The 13,537-nt window shown below is 43.8% G+C and overlaps 1 protein-coding gene across 1 annotated transcript in view; it reads right to left on the bottom strand.

Moving 5' to 3' along the window:
• Window positions 1–4,548: 4,548 nt before the first annotated feature.
• The window catches only part of LOC120916333 (phospholipase A2 inhibitor and Ly6/PLAUR domain-containing protein-like), a 49,445-nt gene continuing 40,456 nt past the window's right edge, over window positions 4,549–13,537 (bottom strand). Inside the window, exon 5 of the mRNA XM_040327240.1 lies at window positions 4,549–5,227. Within this exon, the coding sequence (XP_040183174.1) occupies window positions 5,052–5,227 (176 nt within the window). The 3' untranslated portion in view covers window positions 4,549–5,051. The remainder of the gene's footprint in view (window positions 5,228–13,537) is intronic.

The following is a 13,537-nucleotide window of genomic DNA, read 5'->3' as shown; positions in this document are numbered from 1 at the left end:
CAAATATCACAGTGAATGATCAATTTGTGCAATATAAAAAAAGTGCATATTTAGTGCTTGTGCAATCAGTTGTAAACAACTTGTGTAATCACATAAAAGTCCATGTTGGCAGGTAAAAATAAATCCAGAATTTTCCCACACGTGCTCAATGGTTTAATGCGTGCTTGGTGCCCAGTGAAAGTAAAGTTTTTTTCTTTCAGTAGGTGGTTACTGCAATCCGTTCCCCTGCAAAGCCCGCACTCACCGGATTTTCCACCCCCTCTTGGGGTATGAAGCCTTCGCAGTGTATGCCACTGTGTAGCACTCTGGCGATCAAAACGTCCCTTGTGCTGCTGGTGTTTTTTCAGTATGGCTCATGTACAGGAGAAAAAGCCACAGATAGTGTCTTATCGTTTTAAAAGATGTTTATTGATAAAACCTAAAAATAGGTACTCACAATTTGGCAAGTTAAAAAGGCATTAATGCTGGCAGGAAGTTCAGATGACGTCAGCAGACGAAACCGGTAGAGCTGAGATAGCCACAATACTTCCTGTATCCAGACCCACAGATTTTTTCTTTATTATTATTAATATTATTCTTTCATTTTATTGCAGCTTTTGACAAAGGGGAGTGAGCCCTTAGGAAAAAGGTGGACCTTGACTTGATAGACGCACTTTTAGTTCATGGTCATGTTAATGTTAGGAAGTAAGGGTAGGGGAGGTTAGTTTAAGGCCTCGTACACACGATAGGTTAAATAGAGGACAACGTTCTGACAACCAATCGTGTGAGCCCCATAGGTTATTTACCCATCGGTTAAAAAAAAGCAATCTTGCTTTAAATTTAACCGATGGATTCCTAACCGATGGGAAAAAAACGATCGTTAGTAGGCACAACCATCGGTTAAAAATCCACGCATGCTCAGAATCATGTCGACGCATGCTTGGAAGCATTGAACATCGTTTTTTTCAGCACGCCGTTGTGTTTTACGTCACCGCGTTTTGACACGATCGTATTTTTAACCGATGGTGTGTAGGCGTGAAGGACCATCAGTCAGCTTCATCAGTTAACCAATGAAAACGGTCCATCTGTCCGTTCTCTTCAGATGGACTGATCGTGTGTACGAGGCCTAACACAGAACTCCAAGTAGCTCCCAGGAGACATTGCGGCATCGAGGAAGTGACGGAATACTCGCACACTACCCGATGAATCCATATACAGGAAGCGGCCAGTAACATAAAGGCTTACTAAGGTACGGTGGATCTAAAAAAAAACATGCAGTTTAGTAATTATGCATATGAGCGTATCATTTTTTATTTATTTTTTGGTGGGAGAGTGGATCTTGGGTGGGAGTTCCCACACTTTTTCCCCAGGACTTGATCCCTGCATAGGACACACCCCTTGCCACACCCCCTTTTAAGGAGAATTGTACAAAAAACTTGTTAAACCCACAAGTGCTTTTTTTTTTACCACTACTATTCTTTTATATTGGCTTTTGGAATTTAGAAATGCAGCAATTTAGAAATCAGATGAAAGGTTTAGCGCTGGAAAACACTTTTTGATAGATAAAAAGTGGATTTTATATACAACTATATAGATCAGACCAAAATGAGGGACAAATGAGGAGGAATGAGGGACAGAGGGACATTGCTCCAAATCAGGGACAGTCCCTCGAAATCAGGGACAGTTGGGAGCTATGCTCTCCCTACTCTAGGCCAGGAGTCTCCAAACTATGGGCCTCCAGCTGTTGAGGAACTATGAGTTCTATTGTGAGGCATCTGCCTCTGGGAGCCATGTTTGTGACAGTCAAAGTCTTGCATTGCCTCATGGGACTTTCAGTTCCTCAACAGCTGGAGAGCCGTAGTTTGGAGTTCCATGCTCTATGTCAGTGATGGCGAACATTGGCACCCCAGATGTTTTGGAACTACATTTCCCATGATGCTCAACTGCACTACAGAGTACATGAGCATCATGGGAAATGTAGTTCCAAAACATCTGGCGTGCCAAGGTTCGCCATCACTGCTCTAGGTCATACAGTGAACGGACATTTGAGCGTGGTAACAATAACATATTTAATTTCAGGTTTTCAAAGCATTATTGTGAATGCAACGTGCTTGAGATCTCACAACAACATTGATTAGTTCTTTATTGAATTAAAAAAATGTGCAAAGAAGCAATTACATTTTATTTTCTACAAATAATCATGCTAAGTTTTCAGTGTTGTCCATGAGCTAAATATATGTACAGCATTAACTTCAGAAATATAAAACAAATTTAGTAAGCATTAGATAATTGGCTCGGGTCCTTCACACTGGATATACTAAAAAGGCATCATGTGATTGGTCACTTTTCAGACTGGACAAGTCATACTGAGCTGATCAATATTCAGCCTGGAATGAGCTGATTTACACACTTGGCAATTGGGGCGCTAATTATTGGGAGGCTTGAGTCTCCAGAACTGATTCATCTGCTGAAGCATACCTCCCAACCATCCCGGATTTCGCGGGATCCTCCCACAATTTAAAGTGTGTCCCGGGGTCCCGCGGACTAGACTAGAGTCCCGGAAAATAGGGCCCCCGGGCACGACATTTGATGGGGCGACATTCCGTGCCTCCATGTTTGTTTTGGTTTCCCGCCGCCATGTTTGAGTCCGGTGCCCTGTGATTGGGCGTATGGTTGTCTTGTGCGGCGTGGGGCTGGCCTGTCAGCGATCGTCTAGAAGTCCCGCCTCCGCACATGACTGCTACACGCCCAATCACAGTACGACGGTACAGTGCAGTCATACACCGAGGAGCGGGCTGCAGCAGGCGGATGGAGCAGACGGGGAGTCGGGACAGAGCGGTATTTGCACAGGTAGAAGAACTCCCCCCCGCTGAGCAACTTTGATCCCCCGCTCAACAACTTTAACTTTGATCCCCGGCCCCCCCCCCCCCCCGCTCAACAAGATGTCCCGCATTGGATTTTTTAAATGTTGGGAGGTATGCTGAATGCTATTCGCCCCCCTCGGAAAAACTTACAGGACAGGTAGAGAACAGACGAAGCTCATAATATAACCAGGGGCGGACTGACAACTCATGGGGCCCCTGGGCAATAGAAGAATATGGGGCCCCCGGGCAATAGAAGAATATGGGGCCCCCGGGCTTACACGCCAGGAGGCAGTGCAGAGGCGGGGCAGCTAAAATCTCTGGATTTTCACATCAAAAGCATGTCAGTTTCGGACATATCAGGGACAGATATAAAAAAAAACACAGATTTTTTACATACTGTCCCTGGTTTTACTGAGCCTGGCAACCCTGATGGGGCCCCCTAGTGGCATGGGGCCCTCGGGCAGTGCCCGAGCGACTCAATGGTCAGTCGGCCCCTGAATATAACCCATTAAAGGACCGCTACAGAGGAAAAAATTGTATTCTGGCATGTGGGCAATACCAGTAATGATAGTATTCAGCATATGAATTATTCTTTCTATTTCACATTTATATTTTCTCAGTGTTGTCACCCCGTTAAAAGGAATTGGAAAATACTGGATTGGCAAGATTAACAGGTAATAGGGTGACCAAGAAAAAAAAACTGCTGCCCTATGGTGACTTTTTTTGGAATTAACAGACCGGAAGAAAACATTATGGCCTGGATTCACATACAGCGGCACATAGTTATACCGGCGTAGCGTATCGAATATACGCTACGCCAACGTAGCGCAGAGCGGCGAGCACAGTATTCACAAAGCACTCGCTCCCAACGTTGCGTAACGTAAATTTGTTGGCGTAAGCCCGCCTAATTCAAAGTAGGTGGGCGTGATCCATTTAAATGAAGCGTGACCCCATGCAAATGATGGGCCGAACGAACGGCGTATGCGCCGCCCCGTGGACGCATCCCAGTGTGCATGCTCAGAATCACGTCAGAAATACTCCTTAAGATATGTCGAATCACTACCTACGCCCATCCCTATTCACGTACTACTACGTAAACGACGTAAAATACGACAGCTGTTCCCTGGTCCATACCTTAACATGACTTACCCCTGCTTTATGAGGCTTAACTTTACGCTGGATGTACGACTTATGTAAACCGCGTATATAAATGCGCCGGGCGCAAGTACGTTTGTGAATCGGTGTATCTTCCTCATTTGCATATTCGATTCAAAAATCAATGGAAGCGCCCCTTGCGGCCAGCGTAAATATGCTGACATCTCTATGCATCTCTATGGAGCGTCGGATGTCAGACGTATGGGGATACGTCCCCATCCGTCCATGGCGGATCGGATGAGATCTGATGAAAACGGACATGCTGTCTGTTTTCATCAGATCGCTCCATAGGAAACAGCGGCGCCCGACAATCCCCTCCCCGCTCAGTGAGCAGAGAGGAGCTTGTCATCCGCCAGCTCAGCGGAGATCAACGGACTGATCTCCCGCTGAGCTGGCGGGAGCAGGAAGACTCCGTAGTAATGGAGTCCGCCTCGTGTAGAAGGGGCCTTACAGTATATATAATAGCATCCCAATTTTCGGAGGCTTTTGAAATGTTTTTACATTCATTTGTGAATGTCGTTATTTTTTTTTTCAAATAATTGGATGCACATTTTCTTTACCTGATCTTTAATGGGATGTAACGGTCACTACATGTGTGTAAAATTAGACTTTAGTATAAGTGCTGCATGCAACCAAAAGTCTTCTTATCAATGGTTTTGTATTAATTGTTGTCATAGTTTTGGCAAAGTCCTGATAAAGTCTCACAGATACCCTCTATATCACAGCCATTCTCAACCAGGGTTGTGTGGAACCCTAGGGTTCCCCCAAAGGATTCTAGGGGTTCATTGAACTGGGACTGATTGACCTCCCATTTGATGGTGCCTGCATAGTTCCAAAACCAACACTACTTGTCAAAACCAGTGGCATGACCCAATTATCTTTTTGTGGCATTCTAACCTCCATCGTAAAAGTTGTGTTTCTTCCTATTGCGACATTTCCCCATTGACTCCCAATTGGTGGGTTTTGAAAGGGGCTCATGAAGACCTGACTTTTTTTTTTTTTTTAGGGGTTCCTCTGAAGTGAAAAGGTTGAGAAAGGCTGCTCTATATGCTGTCAGTGAAAAAATAGGCACAATATGGCTATCGCAGCCACCCAGACCAGGACATATGTATTGTGTCTCCATGATGATCCGCTGTTTCGGACAATAACAGAAGATCCTCGAAAAGCAGCTTTTCCTCCGGACTTCTTCATGCTCTCTGAAGCACAACCAGCCACACTGATTGGGGATCCTGCAATAGAATGTACACAGGTTGGACGTTAATGTCATTGGCAAAGCTAGAGGAGAGGCAAAGGCTGAACTTCTCCTAGACCAGTGATGGTGAACTTTGGCACCCCAGATGTTTTGGAACTACATTTCCCATGATGCTCAACTACACTGTAGAGTGCATGAGCATCATGGGAAATGTAGTTCCAAAACATCTGGGGTGCCAAGGTTCGCCATCACTGTCCTAAACCATTACTTATAGGGTTGCCTTTTCTAATGTGAAGAAGGTATCTCAAGTAAACACAATACAGTTACTTATAGCAGCCAATGGGTTTCCCATCCACAGAATTATTTTTTCTAACACATCAAGGTAGAAGAATTGCAAAGATCTCACATACAGTAACTGGTTATGAGTTATCTTTACCCTTTGACTCTATTATTTGGGTAAGAGAAGTACATGCAGTAAAACCTTGGATTGCGAGCATAATTTGTTCCGGAAACATGCTCAGGGTAGCCATCCCAAATTTTGGGGCCCCTTACAGGTGGAATGCAAAAAATAAATAAATGAAAAGAAAAAATAAAATGGGAGGGGGGCCTCTAAGGGGCCCTGGGGACCATCGGGCCCCTTACAGGTGTAATGCAAAAAAAAAACGAGAGGGGGCTAGCCGGGTCCCTGGGGACCATCGGGCCCCTTACAGATGTAATGCCTGTACCCCCCTGATGGCTGCCCTGAACATGCTTGTAATCCAAAGCACTCGTATATCAAAATGAATTTCCCCATAACAAATAATGGAAACACAGATGATTCGTTCCACAACCATTTATTCATAAGTCCTTCAGTTTATAGTTCATATAAAAAGATTATAGCGATGTGATAGGTTGTGTAACCATAAAATGTCCATCCACAAACGGTAGCCTCTACAAGGAGATTAGAAGCAAAATCTATCGTGAGCTACTGAGTATAGAAGAGAAGAGAGGCGCCTCTAAGTGTAGCAATATGGTTACATTTAATGAAGGTACAACTCACATGGTTGATGATTAAAAGAGGCACATCTAAGTATGGAGGCATCCAGGGTAAAGATGTCCACATAGACCGTCCTCCGCACCACCGGCTCTTACCGTTCTCAGTCTGCGAGGGTGACCGGGAAAACGACCCTGAAGTAGAGCGATCTGAAAGCGAGGCTTGAATCGCTCATGGAGCGCAGCGTGGAAGGGATAACATCGATGGCGGTGAGGAGGACGGTCTATGTGGACAGCTTTACCCCGGATGCCTGCATACTTGGATGTGCCTCTTTTAATCATCAACCATGGGAGTTTCTAAATGTTGTACCTTCATTAAAGGTAACCATATTGCTACACTTAGAGGCACCTCTCTTCTCTTTTATACTCAGTGGTGACATGACGCTACTTTAGGGTGACCACGTGTCCTGGATTGCCCGGGACAGTCCCGCATTTTGCAGGTCTGTCCCGGGCACATTCATTCCGGGACAATACAGTGTCCCGGAATGAAACTGACACAGCCACCCCCCAGGCCTATCTGATGCCCCCAAAAAAGGCCGCCACATCACTGCTTTACTCACTGACAGTACTTGTCCTGGCCGGGAATGCCTGGAGGAGCACAATCCCGCCCCCTGTTTGTGATTGGAGAAATCATAAATCCCGCCTCTTGTGTCCAATCACTGTGCTGTGATTCGTTACAGCACAAGCAGACTTTTGGGAAAGGAGGGTGTCCCTGAATGGTAGGGAAAGGGAGTCACCGCTCCAGATGTGTATGCTAAGCAATCAAGAACCTCTCAGGAAACCAAGGGTGCGGCAATGCACAAGGCAATAAAGTGGAAACTTCGGAAGGATGGACAGCCGCACTCCAAAAAAACTCTTGAGTTGTCTTTATTGTAAAATCAATGATAAAATGCACAACAAAAGGCAGAAAAAAATGGGGAATACAGCCTACGTGTTTCACACTGGATCAGTGCTTAATCAGTGCCATGATTAAGCACTGATCCAGTGTGAAACGCGTAGGCTGTATTCACCATTTTTTCCGGCTTTTTGTAGTGCATTTTATCATTGATTTTACAATAAAGACAACTCAAGAGTTTTTGTCCCTGAATGGTAGTTTGGAAATGTGGTCACCCTACCTGCTGATGGTCCTCACTTCTAAATAAGTACACATTAAGCAAGCCTGTTAATTATACTGTACAAAAGTCATATTAATTTCCCTCAAGTTAGACAATTATCAAGATGTATGAACAACCAGTAAGAGGTAGTTAAATGTGATGCAATCCTGTCTACTGTTCTTCTGAAGTTGCTGAATCACAGCAGCTAAAAAACATATTTCTTCATGTATTTCCTGTGAAACCTAACTTTGACGGGTGTTGTTATGACTAGCACAGTAGTCAAAAAAATTTTAAACCCTGTCTAGGTCGGTGACTCAAAGCGATGAAGCCAAAGCATCAGTAATGGAAGCCTACATGTTGCTCTCAAGACAGGTCTCCTATAAGTATATAATACAAATTAAATAATTAGCTTTTGTGGGAGAGCCACAAATCATGTATAATGGGAGTATTTCTCTGTACGGGAGCGAGGTTTGGCTCTTTCAGCCATGTACAGCCGGCCCATACAGCACAAGTCAACTGGCTGAAAGCCATAGTTGTATGGGTATATAGATATCCCATCGTTAATGACCCTCTTTCGACCATGTGCAAGTGGCCTTGGAAGGACCGTTTTCATCGGTCAAAACCGATCGTGTGTAGGCCCTATAGGTTATTTAACCATAGGTTAAAAAAAAGCCAACTTGCTTTAAATTTAACCGATGGATTCCTAACCGATAGGTCAAAACCGATCGTTAGTAGGCACAACCATCGGTTAAAAATCCACGCATGCTCAGAATCAAGTCGACGCATTCTTGGAAGCATTGAACTTTGTTTTTTCAGCACATCGTTGTGTTTTATGGTTACATTTAATGAAGGTACAACATTTAGCAACTTATTGCTACACTAAGGCCGCATACACACGGTCGGACAAAACCGATGAGAATGATCCGACGGACCGTTTTCATCGGTTCACCGCTGAAGTGGCCTGATGTGTGTACACACCATCGTTCCAAAAACCGTTCGGGTCAAGAGAACGCGGTGACGTCAAACACACGACGTGCTGAATAAAACGAATTTCAATGCTTCCAAGCATGTGTCGACTTGATTCTGAGCATGCGCGGGTTTTGAACCGATGCTTTTCTGTACTAACCATCGGTTTGGACCAATCGGGCAGCGGTCCATCGGTTCGGTTTTGAAGCATGTTTTAAAATTTTGGACCGAAGGAAAACAGACCGATGGGCTATACACACCGTCGGTTTGGACCGATGAAACTGAACCTCGGTCCATTCTGATCAGTTTTGTCCGACCGTGTGTACGGGGCCTTAGAGGTGCCTCTAATCTCTTTTATACCCTGTAAAAAAATGCTTTGATATACAAATGCTTTGGATTACAAGCATGTTTCTGGAACGAATTATGCTCCCAAACCAAGGCTTTACTGTATCTTAAAAGGACTTACTATCACAGCCTAAGCCTCGTACACGCGATCAGTCCATGAGAACGGTCTGAAGGACCGGTTAACCGATGAAGCTGACTGATGGTCCGTCGAGCCCACACACCATCGGTTAAATAACCGATCGTGTCAGAATGCGGTGACGTAAAACACAACGACGTGCTGAAAAAAACAAAATTTTCAATGCTTCCAAGCATGCGTCAACTTGATTTTGAGCATGCATGGATTTTAAACTGATGGTTAAATTTAAAGCAAGTTGGCTTTTTTTTTTTACCGATGGTTAATATACCTATGGGGCCACACACGATCGGTTTTGACCGATGAAAAAGGTCCATCAGACCGTTGTCCTCTGGTTAACCTATCGTGTGTATGAGGCCTGAGTGTATATTCTCTGCACAATTCTGCCGCCACTTCAATGTGAACTCTTTAGGAGTTGTGCCATCCCGGTCAATCAAAAAGGTCCAAGACTCCAAATATGGAAGAAGATCAGGCAAAAATGGAAGTGCTGACACCAGAGTGACTAGAGGGAGGGACTATGATAGTTGCATCAATGAAGAAGGGCCCTTTAGTAGCTATGTGTCCCATAATGTGAAAATTTCCTCAGCACACATTCATATTATATCACAAGCTCTCCAGAGGATTTAACATTTTGAAGGAGTTTAGCTGTACTTTAAAAACTTAAGTTCCAATTTAAGTAGAGCTTTTTGATGCACGAGACCGATGATCATTTATAAAGAAAATGATCTACTAGGCTGTCTCCAGTCAAGTATTTTAAAAGATTAGGAGTTTAACCTGCTTAAGTATAGCATGGGAACCAAAAGCTCACAATTCAAGAACCCAAAGCCGTCACCATCCCATGGAAGAGATATTGCACTTTCTGTTCTCAGTCCAAACAGTCTTGCTTTAGTGGGAAAGTAAAATACAGTATCAGATGATGTAATTAGGGTTTTGTTCTAACCTGTCCATTGTGGTATTATAATAGTTATCTCGAGACTTTAGCCACAATGGAGCTGCTTTTGCCATTAGCTGAACGTGCAAAGTCTCCATATAATGGAAGTATTCTGCTTTTTGTAAATGGCTTCATTATATCGCACTGCTCTCAATGTTTTACATCACTTGAGGTATTGTTATGTACACATAGTGCTTGATGTTAAATCATGCTTTGACATTTAGAGGTTATTGCAAAACACATAAAGGAAAAATGAAATCCCTCTGGTATAAGATACTGGGCAAGGTTTACCTTGAAAACTTTATTCTATCAGATCCACCATTTTTTTAAACTTTAACTAACATGAAAATGCTAAATTTGGGTGGTACATCATGGGATGTCACTATATGCCTTACATAACGACTGTAAGTACCGTATTTGCCGGTGTTTAAGACGACCCCCTATTTTTCCAGGAAAATGTTTTGGTTTTGGGATATACTCGCCGTATAAGACTACCCCCTTCTTACTAGTCTTTCTGAAAGCTGAGGGGTAGCCGGAAAACAACCACTGACAGGAACAACTGCTGACAGAAACATTTTTTTTCAAATCTCACCTTGCCATTACATTACATTACATGCCTCCACTGTGACATTACATTACATGCCTCCACTGTGACATTACATTACATTACATGCCTCCACTGTGCCATTACATTACATGCCTCCACTGTGCCATCACTTTCCCCCACTGTGCCATCACTTTCCCCCACTGTGCCATCACTTTCCCCCACTGTGCCGGCCAAGACGATCTCCCTACCTTATTTCGTTGCAGGTTCTGGCTTCTAGGCTGCGGGCATCCATGATTTAAAAGCCGCGCCTCCTCCTCAGACATTTCCGTGATAGGCGGAACACAAATTTTCCCAGCAGTGCCTCTGTTCAGTGTTCCGCCTAACACGGATGTCCGCTCGTCCGAGGATGAGAAGGCATCCGTGATTGGCGGAACACTGAACAGAGGCCCTGCTGGGAAAATTTGTGTTCCGCCTATCACGGAACTGTCTGAGGAGAAGGCGCGGCTTTTAAATCATGGATGCCCGCAGCCCGACGGAGACTGTCACCGGCGTATAAGACGACCCCTGACTTTGGATGCATTTTTTTGCATCCAAAAAGTCGTCCTCTACGCCGGAAAATACGGTAAATACACTATATAATCAACAGTTTATGGACACCTGACCGTCACACCTGTATGAGTTTTTGAACGTCCAATTCCAAAACCATAGGCATTAATTTGAAGTTGGCCCCCAACATTGTTGCCAGAAAAGCCACCACTCTTCTAAGAAAAGGAAGGCTTGTTAAATAAGATTTGAGTATTTCTGTGGGAATTTGTGCCTATTTGGCTAAAACAGAATTTATGAGGTATTGAGGAGGACCTGACTGAAGACCTCATTAATCCAATTCATCCCAAAGATGTCCAGTAGGGTTGAGGTCAGGTCATTTCGGTTCCTCCACACAAAACTGGTCATAGTATGTCTTTATAGAGATGGGTTGACTTGATTCGCAACTTCATCTCTATGTACAGCTCCCACGATCTGTTTTGTTCTTGTCTTTGAAACTAGATTTTATCTTTTTGTAAATTTAAATAAAATTTCTTACTTTTGATAAATAAAAAACATCTGGTTTCTATTCTGGCACCGCGATAATCCCCTACCCTCCTAATCCCGTCTTTAAAGAGATGTTGTTAGAGAAATTAGATGCAATTTTATAATCATTTATGCCTACTTGCAAAAGATTGCTTAAAAGTAGTTTTGTTTCATGTAACCCACAGAGTTTTTTCTTTTTTTTTTTTTCGATTTATTGAAGTGCATATAAATCACAGAGAGAACAGTTTCGTTTTCTGGAAATGTATGTAATCAGAAAACTTGATTAATTTCTTGTACTGCATATAAATCACAAGAAACAGTTTAGTTTTTGGAAAAATACGTAATCACAGCTAGATTCAGTTTTATCTCAGTTTGTAAGACTGAGCGCGCATACTTATAAGACATGAAAATAAAGGTCGAGCCCAGACACACATGTCAACCAATCATGTCCAGGGGAGGTGGCTAAGTCTAGGTTTGTAAAGGTATATTAATGCAAGTTTTTCATTTGCCAGTCAAACAAGTCCAGATAGGCGTCCAAAAGGCTGACTGTCTGTATATGCAGCCCATATTGCATGGGCTACAGGTGGTCAGAACCAGTGGGCAATTATCTGTTCAGATAGGTGTCTATCAGGCTGACTGTCGGTATATACAGCCCTATTGCACGGGTTACAGGCGGTTAGAACCAGTAGGCAATTATCTGTTCTTTTGTTGAATCTTGTCTCCTCATACGAGTCAAATAAATAACAATTCTTAACTTTTTTTTTTTTTTTTTAAAGTGTATTTTGTGCGTGTACTCGAGAGAGGAGCCGGACTGCAGGAGTTGGGAGTAGGCAGGCCTCCCCCAGAGGCATCCTGCCACCTTTCTCCATGGCCTGGGTGGCAATGGCGGGTGCCCATAGCCCACCCTACCTGCTCCGCTTTGAAGCCCAACGGAGCAGAGGGACTCCCTATAAGGGAGTGAGAGGATCTAGCCCGCTCAACCAGCCCCGTTAGTCCTTCGCCTCTCTTTTTTAGAGACCGCGTGGTCAAAGTGCGTGCATGTTAACCCAATTTCGAGTGCGTGTAAGTGTGGTGGTTTTTGTGGGAGGGGGGGTGGGCGTACTAAGCGCAGGCTTTACCTCGCATAGCACACCCACCAGGAGCCGGGCTGAGACCACCAAACTCAATTCACATTCACCGGGATCCAAACCCCTAGCTGCCGAGGTGAATGGCTTGTCAGCGCAGTGCCAATCGCGTTGAGCCACCGTAGCTCTCTTATAAAAATTCTTAACTTGATCCTGAGTGCGGTTTTAGGCGAATTTCCCTCACAGATGTTGGATGGGAAGACCTGGCTTCTTCCAATTCATGCCAAAAATGTTTCATAGAGTTTAGGTCAGGGCTCTGTGCAGGACACTCCTCCCCATTAAACTGGATAAACCATGTCTATGAAGATGTTAGATGAGAAAACCTGGCTTGTTTCAATTCACCCTAAAGGTGTTCAGTAGGGTTGAGGTTGGTGCTCTGTACAGGATATCCAACTTTTTCCCACCAAACTGGATAACCCATGCCTTTATGGAGATGTTGAATTAGAAAACCTGGCTCAATACAATTCATCCAGAAGGGGTTCAGTAGGGTTGAGGTTGGGGCTCTGTGCAGGACACTTGAAGTTCTCCACACCAAACTCATCAAACCATGTCCTTATGGAGCTGGCTTTGTACATAGGGACACAGTCTTGCTAGAACAGAAACTGGTTTTCCTCGAAAGTTTACAAGACTGGAATAGCACAATTGTCTAAAATGTCTTTGTATTCAGAATCAGGAACCAAATGAGTGTCTCAAAAGAATTTAAAGAGTTAAGGTGAGTCACAGTTAAAGAGTTCTTGCTTTCCTGGTTAAAAAGAGGTGTATTAGCTGTTAAGTTTCTCAAAACAAAATACCTAGATCCACCCTTACTTCCATTGTAAATTTCATTACAATGCCAGCAATCTTCTTTTCTATTCTGTTCTATTAACCGGTAAAGAATGTTCTTTGTTAAAACACAAGGCTTTGTTCCATTGAACACTGATCATTTGAGACCTGCTATTCCAATGTTATTCCTTTGAAGTGAACCTGCCCAGATTTAGAAGATTTCTCATGCCTCGTACACACGACCGGTTTTCACGGCAGGAAAACTGCCATGACAGGAAAAACAGCCGTGTGTATGCTAAATTGCAGTTTTCCCAGCAGAAAAACCGCCGGGAATCCCGGCAGGAA

Source organism: Rana temporaria, chromosome 10 (genome assembly GCF_905171775.1).
Source record: "Rana temporaria chromosome 10, aRanTem1.1, whole genome shotgun sequence".
Taxonomy (NCBI): Eukaryota; Metazoa; Chordata; class Amphibia; order Anura; family Ranidae; genus Rana; species Rana temporaria.
The sequence above is the reverse complement of the archived record's forward strand: the minus strand, read 5'-3'. Positions and strand labels throughout refer to the sequence as shown.